The sequence below is a fragment of the Falco rusticolus genome, chromosome W (assembly GCF_015220075.1).
Source record: "Falco rusticolus isolate bFalRus1 chromosome W, bFalRus1.pri, whole genome shotgun sequence".
NCBI classification, from domain to species: domain Eukaryota; kingdom Metazoa; phylum Chordata; class Aves; order Falconiformes; family Falconidae; genus Falco; species Falco rusticolus.
Window position 1 is genome coordinate 4,403,294 of NC_051209.1, and position 19,049 is coordinate 4,422,342.

Here is a 19,049-nt window from a genome sequence, read left to right on the forward strand (position 1 = left end):
ATTTACATTAAATACATTTTAAACAGTCTACTACTGAATTGCATGTAATTCATAGCTTAATCAAATATCTACTGATATCAACTGAGGTCAATGTAGACAAATACAGGAAATATGATACTTGATCAGGTCAAAATTCCATTTAAATCCAAATATTCAGTACTAGACGTCTCAAAGGACAGTTCAAGAAACCGTGAAACTGATATAGTTTCCTTAAAACAGTCTTGGAAGTATGACTTTTGATCTTTATACACTTTATCTACCTTGATCATTTATGCTTTTTATACTTTTCATCCCTCTAAACAATCTAACACTTCCCACACTTATTTACTTGGAAATTCTTTTACTCATTCCAGCCTATAATGAAAATAATTTTCTCATTTCCTTTATGCATTTTGATATAAGATGATCAAAACTAACTGTATCCTAAATCAGAATACCATAAATATTAAATAGCATCTATTTTCTATTCTATTCTATTCCTTCATGCAGCCTAACATTTTCTTTGCTTTTGCAAGTACAGAATTAGTTCAGATGATCACTCTGTAGGTGCTTTGCTTTTGTGGCTCCCAATTTCTTCTGCCAGTTCATATATCAATTTACCTAATTTAGTTTGGTTCTTCATAAGTATTCAATCATCTTTACTGTTGACTACAGAACAATTCTGCATTTCCTAAAAAAAAAAATTTTTTTTTTCCTTTTTCCATAGATTGATAAAACAGCTACTTCCAACATTTGTAGCATTCAAAGATATCAGGGATTATTGATTCCTGTTATTCTCCAATCATCACTGATGTAGCCCTTTATGACTATCTGTCCTTTACCTCTGAAAGAAATACTGGCCACAACAGTAATCTCAAGAGACCAAAAGAAATTACACCATAATTGCAGTTCAGCATGTATTTGTCACTGAAAAATGAATAATATTAGTTATACTACTATTTTGGTTACATGTGACATAAGTCTGTCAAATCTGGTGAACTGTAAGTTAAGACAATACAAATGCTGAATGCTTGACACTTTTACTCAAATCTGGTCAGAAATTAATACCTAGCAAAGCATCTGCCACAATTGCCTATTGTGTATATAGATATTATTATAAAGTAGAAGTCATTCCAGTTGGTTTAACAAAGGTACTGCATAACTCCAAAAAAAAAAAGTACATGTAGAATTTACTATTATTGAAAGGAAAATTCTGAGATGTATCATCATTTTGCAACAAGGAGACAACCTCTGCCATCCCCCCACCCCCCTATATCTATATAGCTTCACCTGACGTAGACGTTTATTTGATGTCCCTGAACTGTTTTTTCTTAAACTGCAAAACATCTGCAGAGCCTTCATCCAGTCCTAAGAGAGAAACACACAAAACAGTGTAACAAAAAGTCAGATTCAGCTTCTTGCAATAGAACAGACATGTCTAAAAAAAAGTAAAAAATAATACATTGAAGTATCCCAAGTTCCTTCTTTAGCTTAAAAAGAACCAACTTGTATGCACTTCAAAGTATGAAGATTCAAATAGTAAAGAAAAATTCATATCTTTTTCAGTAAAAATAAATAAACATTTACAAATCTGAAAGTTTCTCTTTTAGAAATATCAAGCATTACTGATGGATATACAGCGTAACCTTTATCAATTTTCCAGGTTAGTAATATCGAATTAAATAAAAAATGGTATATAAAATGAAGCAGGACTTGGTTGCTTCTGAGAAAATAAGTCAACAAGTCAAACCGTTCTGATCATTCTCTCTTCTATTTTTACACTGCAGTCATATTTTACTCCATATGCTTTAAACAAAAACCAAAGCAGCATTAACAGAAAAACACTGAAAAGTATAACCTACACCCCCATTCTGTCTGCTCACAAATACATAAAACAGTAATACTTTTTTTGGACTGAACAACTCCAAAAGATATTCTCCAGAAACTTCTAATGGAAACTAATGGAAGTTCAGTCCACGGGACCAGACTAGAATTTGTCCAAAGTAAAATCCCTGAAGCACAGGTAATTAATGTAGGTGATGGATTCTCAGCATCAACTATTTTCCTTACAGATCTGCTACTATCACATGGCAATATTTGCTAATGTAGACATAACCACCATCTGTGGTACGCTTGCTTTCTATTAGAGAAGGATAATATCATTAAACACTACAAAACGAAAAATTACTTTTACAATTATATTTACCAAAAAAAGCTCCCACCTGTGCTTGTTCTGGAGTTTCTCCTGCAAAGTAAAAGATGTAATGCTCTTCACTGAAGTGCTGAACTACTATCTGAAAACAGTTTGGCCTTAAAAACAAACAAAACAAAAATGTAGCATCATCACACTTGGAAATAGGAAAAATCTCAATAAGAAAAGTTTCTACGTGCTTCAAAAGCACATTTTGGTTTGAATAAATTATGTAATTTCCAGAAAATTGCACTGTAGTTCAACTAGTTTGTTTTAGAATATTTTAAAAACTTGGAACATTTTGTATTGAATATGCATGTACACTGACTTACAGTTGAGGCAAAATACACCTGTTAATGTAAATGACTTGTTAATGAGGACTATTCCCCACAAACATTTTAAATGATGCACAGGTTCAGCATTAGTTCCCAACCAATTAATCATGCATTATGGATTTGTTGGTTTAGGAGTTCAGGAAACTATATTCACATAAGGAATTCCTTATTTGAATGTGTTCCACAGCTCTCAACCAGTAAAACGTGTATTGGATCACATACTAATCACTGAATATGTGTGATCTAAACTTCTAAACCTGTAAATGCAATTATAACATCTTTGCCTTTTTATGTATCTACACTCATTTTTCAAGAAGCATCAAAAAGATTTTGTATTGTTACAAGCTGAAGTGCACACTCAATTCATAGCCTTCCACGTTACGTTCAAGGGTATTTAGCTCTCCCAAACACAGGGTTACATGAAGGATCTTACTTCACTTGCAAATGATGTTTCAGTCTTCCCTTCCCCACATCCATTGCTTAGAGAAATACTGGCATGGAATTTTGTGGCCATGCCCACAGGAGGATTGGGGAGGGAAGGCAAGAAGCAGCCAAGTCAAGGCCTACTTAAATCATTGTCACCAAAGACATGCAAAGCTACAGCCCTCACTGTACTTCTGAGAAAAGGGGAAAGGTAGTTTCTACCACCTAATTAAAACATAAGAGGAATATTGTCTCAACTACAGTTCTTCACCAACAGCTTTCTGAAGCAAATGCAACCATGCATCTCCTTCTATCCACACTTTTAGTATTAGTTATTATCCAACTACATTTTAACCCAAATTACAGTGTTTGTTAGAAGCTGCTTAACAGTCACCATTAACCAACATGTTCCTTGTTTAGTCTACACCAAAGTTTCCTGCATACTTACATGAGGAACATGTACTTCCAACTTACATGAGGAACATTTAAGTATTTTTTTTAAATGGTACTCTCATATCTATGGCTCCTCATTGCAATAGTTGTGTAGATATTTCAAAATGATTGAGAAGTGTATAAAAATCAGATGGTGCAAGAACACCAGATCTTTGCAGCTTAAGAAATTTAAACATTTTCACAGTATCTCTGTGAAAAGACTTGAAGTTGATTAAATACTTTTAATAAATATTAATAAGGTGCATGGAATAACTAGAGCTTCTTTAATGAGTTTTTCTGTTACGAAAAAATAACATTTGTAGGAGTAAATGCATCTTTTGCTTCTATATCATACAGGACTGTGCATTTTTTTATACTTAATGAAAAAAATAATGTGACCTCTTTCATCTTAGTTACCAATGATATCAGAAAGTATTTTGATTCTCAACTTCTTTGCTGATAAACACATCACTTGCAGTTGACACATTTTGAATAATCAAAATTAGTACAGTAAATGAAACTGTGAAAATTATCTCTGAATCTAATTATCTTGAAAAAATAATTTGTAAAATGTTTGCTTATATGAACTTACTGCTCTAATGTTGGTCTAATCTTATTCTTAAATAGAAAAGCACGCATAAGTTATTTAACTAATTTAGCTTTCTAATACCTATCAACAAAAGAATGCACATCTTTTGGAATGGACAAAAATCTTGATCTTATAAATTCTTGGTTTAATAGAATTAAAATCCTCAATACAGTTGCTTCATAATATTTTTAATGCCTATAATATGAAATGTGGAACAATGAATACACATATTGAAAAATGACAACACAAAAAGCCAAATTATTATCACATCATATTACATGAGAAAATCTTAACGCTAAGTTCTAAAAGTTCTTACTAGAAGTTGTTTATGAACAGTTGTTAGCAATCAAGTTGCCATAGCTTAACAAGTTATCATTAATCAGTTAAATCTATCTACATATGTTCTTGCAATCTACACCAACTATAGAGTAAAATGCAGTATGAACCAAGAGTCACAATACTTTCACAATCAGCAAAAGCTAAAAAACCCCAGATGTGGACAGTTACCAGGGCTCAGGTGTCAAAAAGCAAGTTTATTGTGCCAGGCCAACTTGTTAATCAGTGACATATTGTCTGTATCTTGTATATGCCTCAAACTAGTAAACTGCCCTGCTGCATGTACAAGAATTAAAAGCCAGTGCCCTACCTGCCAAATAAACTGTCATGTACTCCATAGATTGAACACACACTAAGGTCTATTAATCCTTTAGGTTTTGTGGCTCGTTTTTCACTTTCAAAATAAATAAGCTGGGCATCATTTCCCTCCAATATAAAGTACAAGTTTTTCCATCTCTTTCCTTTACCTGTAAGGAAATCAAGAAAGAAGTTACAATATTGTTTTAAAGAAAAAGTAAATTTTGTAAATGAAGAAAAAAAGAGGTCAGTAAGGTTTTTGTCAAAAATACAAACAGAAGAACAATATACAGTTAATCATGCTTAAGCAATAACATCAGTATACATACTCAATTTTCTTTCAGCATGTAGCTAAAACTAGACCCTCTTCACAGATTCAAGTACAATTTTAGATGTTTCTCTAAACATTTTCATTAATCTCAACAGGATTAAGCAAGTGCATATGAGCTCTATTCATATCAGTGGGAAAACTGTCTATACAGTTTGCAAATAATGTGTGATGCTGTAAGTGATACAATTTATTATGGCTATCTTAATTAAGAAATAGATTTCTCTTGACATGAGAAAGTTATTTCTAAACTCTAATCAACTGATCAGCATAACAGATTGCATCACAACATCTTAAATCAGAATGACTGAATGGGAATACAATATATACAAACTTGGATCAGAATCATGCTCCAAACACACCTATATCCAAAATTTGACCAGTTCTACATTTCAGAAAAAAAACATTAAAAAAAAATTAATAACCAGAGATTTAAATGTCAACATTTGTTGGAAGACACATTAGATGTATCAGTAAAATGTGGATTTAGCCACTGACTAAACCAAAACTAAATCATTCATTGTTTAATGTCCTCTGAATTGCAACTGATAAGGAACTTTCTACAACTAATTCATACATAAACCACAGTACCTTTTAGAAAAACATTCATCCTAATTTTCAACTTGATCATCGTAGATCCACCCCAGCTCTTCATAAACAAGCACTAGTACTCACTGTTTTGGAAAACTAACATCAAGTTATTATACTCTACTAGATGGAAAAATGATTTTATTAAATGTCTGTTCTGTATGCAGCTATGTGCATCTCTCCACACCTACTCAGTACTCCTGCTTGCACATTTAAAGTAACTCATTATCCCTTTCAGGTAAAGATTTTAACTTCAAGTTCATTCTCAGCTGATTCCTCACACTACCACATCCCTCTACACCTTCTCTCAGAATTAGCACTCTCAAGAGAAGAGATGCTTTCCTTGCATTATTCAGAGGATCTAGTTTTTATTTCTTTTGAATGTGTCTTTTAAATTTGGCTATATTTAAATGCTTACCTTCTTTCCCACTTTTGCTTGCTATCCAGATCACTATCTGGTACTTATTGTTTTAGTCTTTGTCATATGCAGAAACATTATTATTCTTTGGGGGTTTTTTTGTTTTGTATTTTTGTTTAAATCAATGTTAGTGGAAACAAGAACTAAAATCACGATACTTGGAAAGGGACTAGCTTCCTTGGAACTTCAAAATCTTGCTCAATGGTAATTCTTCAGGGATATATTGAGATGAGTCAGGCAGCTTTTAATCCAAATATTCTATGCTATGTTGACTGTGTTAGCATTAGAACCTTAAAATAGTCTCAATGTACCTTGTATACCAGGATATACATTTTAAATTAAACATATTACCTAACTTGGAATAACAAAATTAAACCAGCTTTGGTCCCCAATGAATGTACTGATTTACATTATATCTAACTCTCTACAACCCATGTGATCAGCTTAAATTTAAACAAGTTGTGTATTAAATATGAATACATTTTATGAAAACATACTTCATTTAATTAGTCTGAATGTTACCTTTGATAAAAATCAGAAAACAGCACAAAAACTAAATGCCTTTTTTGGCAACAACTGCCAATCAACATCTTTATATTGCGTGTAATTTTATGTATTATGTCTTTCTATTTATGTACTTCTTAAGGAAAAAGAACCTTTCATACCCTTTACAGGCTTTCTACCACGTTTTGCTGACTTCAATTTTGCCCCCACTAGTACCAGTACTACACAAAATATGCATCCATATCTGCATTTAAAAAAAAAAAAACATTTCATAGAAGCAAACAGAACTCACTTTTTTTCAGAAGATATCCTTTTTTGACAATATTTTTATAAAAAGCATCCTTTGTTTTGCGACGAATTGTACTGTAGATTTCTTTTCCATCCACTGTATCATTAAGCATTTGTTCTTGATGCTAGTAAACAAGGAAGAAATCAACATTTTTTAAAGCTCAGAAATCACCATGAAACAATTGCACACTGAAGCTGCAATTGAAAATTTATTGAATGCTACCAATTCTTTATTATTCTCTAATGTGTCTTAAAAAAAACTAATATAACTATTTCTTGTGGAATTATTAGGCAGAAGAAAAATAAGGTTTAACTATAGACCAACTTTCACAAAGTAACATCTGTATTTATTTTTTTAACACCATAACAAGAATGGTGCAGATCACAATTAAAATTGAATGACTAACACATAAAGTTGCACAGTCCCTCACTAATCTTATTAGCACTCATGTCCCAAATGAGTATCATTCTAATAAAAAACAATAGGAGAAAATAGAAACAAGAAATAGAAAAAGGATAAGTTCACATAAAAAAATAAGATCTGGAAATGTAAATACCAAGCTAGAATGGCAAAAGTCAAGCCAAGTTTGACCTTACAGAGTTGGCTGATCAGCAAAAGTTCTTTAGCCATAAGAAAACATGAAAAGCAAGACTGTCAAGCACTGAGAACAATATTAAGATGAAGTGATATATGCACTGGCTCCATACTAAATACTCTACTTTTCTCCCTTCCCCCCCATATATCTATAAGAATTATGGTTTTGAACATGACAAAGGCAAGATGAAAAACATTTCAGTAATAGGAATTACAGGACTCACAATGGAAGCAATACCCACATTTTTACTAACTCAAGATAATCTCCATAACACAGCTATGAAAGAAACAACTACAAAACAACAGATCTAGTGAAAAATGCTTTAAAGTAAATTTCAAATTAGAAACAGGAAGTCTATCAGATTGAACCAAACAGTATTCAAGACTTCTGATTTGTTTTTCTTCAAAAACAGAGCATGACAGTATGTGGGAGAACACACAACCAGATGTAATTACACCACCAATAACTTTTTTTAAAAAAAAACAAAGGAAAATCACAAATATAACTGAATAACTTAAAAGAATTTAATGCAGTCTCACATGGAAAATTAGTCAACACAGAGAAACTTATTGATACAGGAACCATAAGTAGATATACAAAGTACCAAAGTGAAGATGATTGCCATGATCCAAAAAGAATTATGGAGAACAAGAACAGTTATTAAGTGAAGCTTTTCAAGGATCAGTCTCAGAATTCAAATTTCCTCACATTTGTCTCAACCACATTACAGAGCATGAGTTAATAGTAGCAGACAACTAGGAAGCACTGATGACAAGCCAATCAGCAATAAAGGAACAATCAGAATAATAAGGCATAAGTCTAATAATGCAACATAAAATTTGTACTTGTTGATACTTACCAATATAAAACAATATAATGTAATGTGGCTACAATAACAACACAGATAACATTCTAGGAAATATCTGGTAAGTACTCTCACAGAAAAAAGGAATTACTAATGTCATGGTATTCTGAGCTGTTCTGGTCCATTAGATTCAAGAAACATGACCTCACACTGAAATTGGTGGTAGTAGGGCAAGTACAAGAACATTATGAAGAGACAAAAAACAGACTTGGTATGCTCAGCTTAGTGAACTGACTAAAGAATACAAGAATTGTATTAATAAAATAGACCTAACAGAGAGGTAACTATTTAGGTTGAAAATTAAAATTGAATTTCTAACCATCAAAACAGAAAAGTTTGAGAATAGAGAGGGAACGAAGTATACAAATATACTTTACAACTAGCTAAAACTTTATGAAAAACTAGACAATGTGATTTGTTTATTATCGGTGGTCTCTTAGGATGAATTTATGCTACAGGGCAACAATATTCCAGAACATGCACTGTAATTGCAGCCCCCTGATCATCTCTGAAGCTTTTCTGTGCATATAAGTTTTCTCTTGAGGAAGAAAGATGCCAGACACAGAAGAATAGAGGGCAGCCTAGTTGCGCCCCCACCCCAACATGGTATTAAGGCACAACATTGGTTCCATCAGGGACCAGAGCTGGGGGCACAAGACAGAGCATTTACACCCCAGAGCACAGACAAAGCTTACCATATGTTCTGTTTACAACAAGTCAACCTTAGATAAGTGAATGCATATGAGTATAAAATGAAAGAAACACACAAGCTCAAAACAAAAAAACAGGAGGGGATGACGCTGTTTAGCTATCATGGATACCTCTGCTGTAATTCAGTTCCTATATTATAATTATTTGAGGATTAAGTCAATATCTTCAATAACAAGCACTCAGAAATTAAGTTTTACCTGCATTGGAATAGGATCTTTAAGGTAATATCCTTCAACAATCTGTTCTTTCCTATAATGTTCAATGATCTCAGCAATACTGTTCAAATAAGAAAAATAAGATTTAAAATATTAAACCAGTTAGATTTTCCTCTGTATAAGAATTTGCTTTTCCATGCAATCACACTACATTTCCTCACAAATTCATAATAAAAATCAAGTGTTAAACATTATAATCTCATTTGCAGCAATGACAATTTACTAATATATTGAAGTCAAGAAAATTCACAGAACCATAGTCATAACATATTAATTTTAAACTCCACCGAACATTTTCAATCAATTGTTGAAAATGCCTGTATTGGGGCTGGCTAGGATGGATTTAACTTTCCCCATAGCAGCCCTCATAGTGCTGTGCTTTGTATTGGTAGCTAGAACAGGTTGATAACACACCAGTGTTTTGGCTACTGCTGAGCAGTGCTTGCACAGCACCAAGGTTGTCTCTCCAACCCTGCTCCTCAAAGGCCAGCAGGCTGGGGGTGAGCAAGCAGTTGGGAGGGGACATAGCCAGGACAGCTGACCCAAACTGACCAAAGAACATTCCATACCATATGACATTGTGCTCAGCAATAAAAGTTAAGAGAAAGGAGGAGGAGGAGGAGGAGAGGGGCATTCATTATTAAGGAAATTACCTTCCAAAGCAACTGAGCATACTGAGGCCCTGCTTCCCAGGAAGTGGCTGGACATTGCTTGCTGATGGGAAGTAGAGAATAAATCTTTTTGTTTTCCTTTGCTTCCACATGCAGCCTTTGCGTGTCTTTATTAAACTGCCTCTATCCTGACCCATAAGTTTTTCATCTTATTTTCTCCCCCTGTCCCACTGAGGAGGGGGAGAGTGAGAGAGGGTCTTGGTGAGTACCTGGCAGCCAGTCAAGGTCAACCCATCACAATGCCAAATGAGTACACTACTTTTTCCACATACAAGTAATGTATGTGCATTTCCCAGCTCTCCAACCAGGATAAAAATTGCTATTTTATTGGTAATAATTTTCAAAGTCCTAGAGAAACTAGGGAAAGGGAATGGGAGATGCTTCAAACTGAGCAAAGCATTTTTTTTTCTAGGAAGACAGGAGTGGGAAATAAAAAAGTTTTGTAACGTGGATTATGAAGATTATACTTCAAAATCACTGAGCTATCATGTTAAATTAACTACCCAGTCAGTAACACTCCTCTACAGTAAAGCTTGCATTCTAATTACCAGAATCAGTTTTAAATTGTATTTTGAAGGAACAGGAGAGAAGTAGTGACAGATACAAGTTAAAATTCAACATATCTTTGAGTTGCTCTTATTTTTGCAGTTACTGAAAGTTACATTGTAATAAAGAGAAACAACATTAACATCAAGACAAATGAACCATTCATATACAAAATATCAACCTGAAAATAAAGAACTAAGTAATTAAGTGGAGAACAAAAATATACTTCATGCTTTCTCACTTCACATACACTGTTAGCTGTGTGTGCAAATGTAATCAATATGACACACGTGATAGATCTTTGGCCTATTACAACGGGATACAATTTTGTCCAAAAGAAAGATATAGGATACTATAACAATGATAATAAAAATATATAAATAAAACAGTAGAAAGACATCTTTGCTTTCTTTTTCTCTATGTCATTTTTCTAAAGCTATGAACTTGCTTAAGTCAACAAATCTTCCCACCAACATTTTTATTTTTCATGTTTGTAAAGTGACTTGAATTTCTCAGTATTACTAAAAATGAAATAAATTTCAATTTTTATTGATATGCAATATGCATATGCCATTTTCTCCATAACAATTTAAGCTTTACCACACTATATAAAATAATAACTCATATTTTGCATGTTAAATAGCTATTGCCAACATCTTGTTATAAGGGCAATCAATAATAAAGCAGCTTTATGTAATTTTTTCCTCTTTCATCAAATTGAGAATACTTTGACTGTCAAAGTCTCCTCTCCTTCCTTGGTTAAAAAAACAGGAGTCATCCCTCAACATAAGAAGCAACTGCCTGATTTCTTCCAATGTTGTAAAATGAGCCGAAGAATAAACTGAGTTTATTCTCATTTGAAAACTCATTTTGGAGTTAAGAGTACCATAGAGACTAGGACTTTATGCCTTGATGGAGTGATATTAAGAGGTTTTTTTCTTTAGCCCTCTTCTTCCCCACACAAAGTCAACTCAGGTGGTCACTGTAAATTGTCTTACCACTAAAGCAGCCCAAAATGGTTAAATTTGGTTTGATATAGAGAAATAAAGATGAATCTCAATACTACATTAAAGTTACTTTAGTAATTGTAAAATGTTTAGCATAGGGCTTATTAGGCTGCCCAGATCCTAGCTACTTGGAAAATTTTAAAAATATCTCATCATCATGAGCAGTAACATTCTTTTAATACTTAATGGGTGAATTAAGAGTTATTGTAACTGTTGACATTTCAAATCGTGAATAATCCAGAAAGCAGAACACTACTCTATAAATCATTAAATTATAAAGAAAATGAATTAACATGTTAAGCCCATATTGTTCAGCCTATCAAAATATGAATTAATCTATCAGTTAAAAAAGGCTTCCAACAACACCAATCTTCTTCTAGTCTCAAAATACCTCATCCCTCAAAGATAACTTGAAAGCTTTTTCAGTGTGTAACTGTTGGGTCAATGTTTTTTATCTTCTGGATTGACATGGAATCACCAGGTACACCACCCTGTGCTGCCGCTCCCCTCCTAAATTTTACAAGTTTTTGGAAAATTCTCTCTTAGGAAGATTAGATTTCAGAAAGAAAACAGATGGAGGAGAAAGGAGCATGAGATATGTGGTAGGTTAGGTATGCCTATCCTACCACACTTTCTAAAATCAGAAGAGAAGCATTAATAAACACTATGTTACATTTAAATATTATTTCCCAGATAGTTTGTATATCCAGACATGGGTCTGGAAGTTCCACAACCTATATAAGCAATACTGTCTCTGCCTATATTCCAAAAGCAAGCACAGGTAGTGTTTTCTTCAATCCTCCCATTAAGGGGGAGAGGCTTTGGAAGAAAAAGGTGAACCCAAGACATCAATACCTGGTTCCAGGACCAGTGCCTCCACCAGAACTTTGGTTTTTATAACTACGGAAGAGTCTTTGAGACACAAGGTATGCTAGGTCCTGACGGGATCCACCTGTCTTGACAGGGGAAATACTTCTTTGATCGTAAACTGGCAGGACAGATGCAGAGGTCTTTAAACTAGAATCAGTGGGGGAAGGAGATACCAACAGGATTGCAGTAGGTCAGCCAAGGGTTGGCATGGCATCTTCTGAGGGTGGCAATGCTAATAGGAACATTTATGCTGCTCCAGGGAGCACTGAGGACATAGGAGCACATCTGAAATGCTTGTGCGCCAACACATGCAGCGTGAGAGACAAACAGGATGAACTGGAAGCGTTGGTCAGCTCCCAGAGCTCTGATGTCATTGGTATTAGTGAGACTTGGTGGAATGAGTCCCATGATTGGAGAGCTGGGATGGAGGGCTACAGGCTGTTCAGGAGGGATAGGCAGGGCAGGTGAGGTGGGAGAGTTGCACTGTATGTAAGGGAGAGGCGTGACTGTGCAGCCCTTACAGTAAGCAATGAAATGGTTGAGAGCCTCTGGGTGAGGATTAGGGGGATGGAAAACAAAGCAGCTGTCATAGCGGGCGTCTACTACAGATCACCCAGTCAGGATGTTAACACTGATGAGTTAGTCTATAGGCAATTAGGAGAAATCTCTGGATCGGTTAGCCCTTGTCCTTCTGAGAGATTTCAACTTCCCAGGTATCAACAGGGAATACCATACTGCTGTGACAAGCAGGTTTGAAAATTCTTGAAGTTTGTGGAAGATAACTTCTTGTCACAGTGTCCTGGTTTCGGCTTAAAACACGTTGCAGCTTAAACCTGGTTGGGTTAAACCACGACACACAGGTCCTCAGTGTGCCAACTAGGAAAGATGTTTGTGAATAGAGGAGTTGTGGGAGATGTGATGGTAGGTGGCCGTCTTGACCACAGTGATCACAAAATGGTTGAGTTTAAAACTTTCAGTGTAGTGAGAAAAAAGGACAGCAGAGTTGCTGTCTTGGATTTCAGGAGAGCAAACTTCAAGCTATTCAGGGAGCTAATCTGCTTTTGAGGACTTAGGGGTTCATGAGAGCTGGTCAGTTCTTAAGAACCACCTTTTAAAAGCACAGGAGCAGGCAATCCCATTGTGCTGCAAGTCAGGCAAGCAGGGCAGAAGACCAGCTTGTCTGAACAAGGAACTCCTTGTGGAGCTCAAAAGGAAAAAGAAATTGTATGATCTCTGGAAGCAAGGTCAGGCTTCTCAGGAAAATTACAATGCTATGGTTCATATACGCAGGGAGAAGACACAAAAGGCCAAAGATCAACTAAAGTTGAAAATTGCCAGTGTTTTGCCAGACAACAAGTAAGGCTTTTTAAAGTATGTTAATAGCAAGAGAAGGTCCAAAGAAAACATTGGACTGGTACCTGTTGAAGATGGTCATCTGACTAATAGCAATGAAGAAAAATCAGAGGCATTCAATGCTTTTTTTGCCTCAGTCTTTAATAATACTGCTAGACCTTGGGCTGCCTGGTCCCCTGAACCAGAGGACCATGAGTGTGGGAACAGTGCCTTTCCATTTGTGGACACTGAAATTATAAGGGACCAGCTGTATCAGCTGAATGTTCACAAGTCCATAAGGCCTGATGGGATTCATCCCAGAGTACTGAAGGAGCTAGCGGATGTTACAGCAGGCCCCCTCTCAATAATCTTCCAAACGCCTTGGGAGTCTGGGGAAGTCCCTGCTGACTGGAAGCTAGCCACTGTTATTCCAATTTACAAGAATGCCATGAGGGAAGACCCAGGGTACTACACAGACCTGTTAGTCTAACCTCAGTTCCTGGAAAAATTATAGAGAAGATTATACCGGGTACTGCTGAAAGGCATTTAAAGGACAATACAATCATCAGGCACAGACATCATAGGCTCACAAAGGGAAACTCCTGTCTAAACATTCTGATATCCTTCTACAATAAGGTCACCTGCCCAGCGGATGAAGGGAAGGCAGTGGATATAGGTTTTCTGGATTTTAGTAAGGCTTCTGATATTGTCCCTCACAGCATCCTTCTGGACAAGCTGTCCAACTCTGGAATGAGCAGGTTCATGGTGCACTGGGTGAAGAACTGGCTGAAGGGCAGGGCTCAAAGGGTTGTAGTGAATGGGGCTACATCTGGCTGGTGACCATTGACCAGCAGTGTTCAGGTTTCAATTCTAGGGCCAGTTCTGTTCAATATTTTTATCGATGATCTGGATGCAGGAGTTGAATGCACCATGAGCAGGTTTGCTGATGATACCAAAATGGGAGGTGCTGTTGACTCCCTGAAAGCACAAGATGCCTTGCAGAGGGATATAGATAGATTGGAGCATTGGGCTATGGTTAAAGGCGTGAAATTTAACAAGAACAAATGCTGGATTCTGCACCTGAGATGGAGTAATGCCAGACACAAGCATAAATTGGGAGAAGAGACACTAGAGAGCAGCCCTGCAGAAAGGGATCTGGGGGTGCTAGTTAACAGGAGACTCAATAGGAGTCAGCAGTGTGCCCTGGCAGCCAAGAGGGCAAACCGCATCCCGGGGTGTATCAAACACAGCATAACCAGCTGGTCAAAAGAGGTGATTATCCCACTGTATTTAGCAATGGTGCAGCCTCACCTTGAGTATTGTGTGCAGTTTGGGGCCCCACAATTTAAAAAGGATACTTGAATGCATCCAGAGGCCGGCAACAAACTGGTGAAAGGGCTGGAAGGCATGTCCTATGAGGAGCAGCTAAGGATTCTGGGCTTATCCATTGAACAAAAAAAACCCCTGTAAAATATGGAAGTTATTCACAGAATAGTTTAGGTTGGAAGGGACCTCCAAGATCATCTAGTTCAAGTCCCCATCTCAAAGAAGGGTTAAGAAGAACAGCTTGCTTAGGACCTCGTTCAGTCATGTTTTGAGTATCTCTGAGGATGGAGATTCTACAACCTCTTTGGATACCCTTTCCCAGTGTTTGATCACCCTCACAGGAGAGAAAAAACACTAGTAAAACACCTCCCAAAACCACAAAAAAATTGGTTTCTGTTCAGATGGAATTTTCTGTATTTCAATTTGTGCCTACTGTCTTTTTTTCTGTCACTGGCCACCACTAAAAAGAGTCTGTTTCTTCTTTTCTCCCTCACATGAGGTATTTATACACAGTGATAAGATCCATCCCCCACCTTCTCAAAGCTGAAGGCTCCCAGCTCTCTCTACCTGTCCTCATATGACAGATACTCTAATCCCTTAATCATCTTCATGGCCCTTTGCTAGAAGCCTACAACACCTGGATTCATTATTCCCAAGCAGTCTCCCATCCAAGTACTAACTGGGCCCAATACTGCTTAGCTTCTGAGATGAGATGAAATAGAGAATGTTCAGGATGGTGTGGCCACAGGCTAATAAGCATATTTTTTCTGTTTGAGATTTCATGATACGCAGTTAGTAAAATTGCCCCCCACCCCAAACAGACATTGTCAATTTTTACATTAAGAAGTAGATATTACTCCAGTAATCAACCATCTTATCAATATAATAAACAGAAAGATCACAGAAGTTACATGCTTTGCTGAAGTCCATTGGAAAATACTATTTCATTATATAGTCAAAATAATTCACTCAAAATGTATTTAACATTTCCTATATATTAGGACCTTCAAATAGACAACTAAAAGACTACAGATTGGCTGTTCTGTAGAGATCATGTAAGAATAAGAAATAACGAAAGCAGACCTCCATATGAGAGAGTGTAAATACAGTCTGCTAGTTATACTCATCAACAGAAGTTTTGAGCAATTTATATACAGAATGGTGGGAGAACATGCCAAGAGAAAAGGTTAGTATAAAAAGTAGTCTTCCTATGCATCACAGAACACTAGATTCTCAAGATGTACCCAGGAATTTTTCCCCATGATCACCCAGAATAATTTTGGCTTGCTTTTGGAATATAGGCAGAGACATAGCATTTCTTATATAGGTTGCAGACCTTCCAGTCCCATGCCTGGATATTCAAATTACCTGGGAAATAAAACAATAGCCAACTTTTGAGTTGGTTTCCTTACTATTCTCCAGGCTCTTACTTTTGTATGGAAAATATTAGTCTATAATTTATGTTACTAGAACTGCAATCAATACTCTGCAAACAAAAGAACAGATTGGCTTTATTTTATCCATTTTTTTTAATCCCACTTACAATCACTAAAACAGCAAGAGAAGAATATTAAGAGAAACAACACTACTACCAATGATGATTTTTTTAAAGTTCCAGTCTAATACTAGTATCAGATTTAAAGTAGATATCTTCAGGCATTTAAAGAAATAGCTTATTATAAAAAAGATCAATTAAAACTGTTTAATAGATGCATTTAAACAAACAGCACTTCTTCAACCTCTAGATTTTCACCATGAAGACAAACTCTACGTTTTTAGATAAGTTATAACAAAGAAAAACAGATGTTCTCTCCACCTCAAGAAATGCTCATAAATAATTTCATTATCTTGCATAAATCCATATTTCCTATGTTTCTGTTCTGGATTCAATGCCATTTGATGCTTTTCAGCCACTTCTGATTGTTCCATACAACAATCCACCTTAGTCTTCATATATTTAAAGACTTCCTTCTTCCAGTGTCCATAACAAATAAAACAGTACAAGAATTAAAAAGCCCACAGAAAGTTAATCCTTTTTTCCTGCTTCTTATTTATTGCCCTCTGTAGTAGATCTTATGGCAAATTATTTGGGGCAGTTACCACCTTCATTTTGCATCATTATCTTGCATTACATACTGTTTGAACTTTCAAGATTATAAACTTTCAGAAAATACTAACTTGGACAGAATTTGAGCCTAGGAGTACATTAGTAGTTCCCCAAAACATTCAACTAAAACTAGAAGTCTTTCAAAGCCAAGCAGTTCTCTTTCACTGAGGAGGATCTTTGCAACCTAGGTACCAAAATATTCAAAAAAACCTCTAAAAGCATATTATCATAACCTGGTGATGCTTAATATTTTAATCTTGTTTTCTATCCAATGTCAAGGAAAGAATCTTCTCTAGGTAAATTTATTTTATATATACACTTCAAGTAAATCCAGCACTGGAAAATTAATTTGTTAAATAATTTATTGCAGGAAGCTTCTGGAATATACTATCTAATGTTGCAAAGCCATTTGAGATTAATAAGACTTCCACTAATTTGCTAATTAGTTTGACATCACCTAGGGTGTGGGCTTTTAGCCTATCATCCTCCTAATAAACCATGTAACTAGAGAATGGGCAAAACAGGATTTACCTTCATCAAAGGCTGACACTGCAGCTAGCTTGATTTTCAATGAGGATGTCTGGAGGCCAGACTGATTAATGTAGAAGGTACTCAAGCAGCCTGTGTGTGGGATATACATAGGTTAATAAGGTTCCAATTGCTTAATCTCAAACCATCGTCTATTTGAAATCATATGAAGAAGTCCACTGAACTTAGTTAGGAGACCTTGACGTTTTCTTAGACACACTAGCTGCTGGATGTCTACCCACTCAGAAGCCAAGCTGGAAGTAAGAGAAATCCTCTACTGGGATGAAGAACGCTCTGGTTCTAGGTGAACGAGTCTGGAAAATTTCTGATTGTGACAGGCAATGGCCTCAAAAGAGAAAGTTGAGTTTTCACTACTGAGAAGTCTTGTTAATCTTATTCATAAAGTTGTCACAGATTCAGTGATGGAGCTATATTGATAGCTTCTCCAATGAAAGGGAAAGGTTATCTCTCGTAATTTCTTTTTGTACATATTACCATATTTTTATACCCATGACAAAATAAACCCATCCTAAGTTTCACCACTCTAAATGATCTGCACTTCTGACCAAAATATCATTCACATGTTTTAAGGAGATCAATTTAATTACTTTTTTCAACAATTAAAATAATTTTTCCCTTTCTTGTCAATACACATTTCTATTATTTATACTTTAAAATCCCTACTGAATGTCTCTGATAAAACTAACATTTTATTTTTCCCCTCTCATATATATAAAACTCCCTATTATAAATAGTAGCTTCCAAGACAACACAGCATTCTCCTAATTACATGTCATAATCCAATTTATAGGGTGAAGAAAATAATTTACAGGAGAAAAATACTTCAAAAGAAACAAGTTACACTTAAGCTTTTGAAGGCTTTTAGAATGTGGTTAGTTACAACTAAGCAAGTTAGTTAAAACTCTTAGTATATTCTTAATACTGAAATCTTATTATCATATCAATAAGTTATCAGCAATACATTATAAAAATTCTTTACAGAAGTATAAAATACATACAACTATTAAAACTTACCTATTATAATATCTGCCTCCCATCATAAATTGATTGCTTGATGTTGGACATATTTTAAAACGCTGAATATTTTCACTGGTCCGAAAATAAAGTGAATAATCACCAGGTGTATTATCTGAAGGCCTCACAAGAAAACTGCACACCTGACCAACTGAAAAGATATCATAATACAGTGTTATTCACTGTTACTCATCTTAGTGTCATTTATGAGCTCTTATCAAAGCTCTTCCTGTACAAATTAGCAAGAATTGCATGCTTAAAGGAGAAAGTCTGATGTAAGTTCCAACAGTGATCCCCCATTCTTCACCAAAATGGGATAAAGCCAAAGTTAATGTAAAATCATTTGGCTGTAGCTGACAACGTATCCCCACTTTTGCCACCTCTTTACAAGAGCATATCGTGTGCATGTGGGAGGTTTGACAATGTTTTAAAAAAAACTAAAATTTTTTGTTCTCATATATAAGGTATGTTATTTGACAGTATGAGTCAGAAATCTTGATGTTTTCATTTTAAAAATATTTCCCCTATGAGT

The 19,049-nt window shown here is 35.4% G+C and overlaps 1 protein-coding gene across 4 annotated transcripts in view; it reads right to left on the minus strand.

Annotated features, from left to right (window-relative positions):
• The window catches only part of LOC119140867 (ras GTPase-activating protein 1-like), an 87,056-nt gene that overhangs the window by 31,413 nt on the left and 36,594 nt on the right, over positions 1-19,049 (minus strand). For all 4 annotated transcript variants that reach the window (XR_005101759.1, XR_005101758.1, XM_037372517.1 and 1 more), the window contains exons 8-13: positions 18,518-18,668; positions 9,078-9,156; positions 6,713-6,833; positions 4,596-4,752; positions 2,202-2,289; positions 1,270-1,347 (exon numbers count right to left, since the gene is read on the minus strand). Coding sequence is in view for 2 of the 4 variants with exons in the window: in XM_037372517.1 (XP_037228414.1) it covers positions 1,270-1,347; positions 2,202-2,289; positions 4,596-4,752; positions 6,713-6,833; positions 9,078-9,156; positions 18,518-18,668 (674 nt within the window). In the remaining 2 variants the exon portion in view is untranslated. The remainder of the gene's footprint in view (positions 1-1,269; positions 1,348-2,201; positions 2,290-4,595; positions 4,753-6,712; positions 6,834-9,077; positions 9,157-18,517; positions 18,669-19,049) is intronic.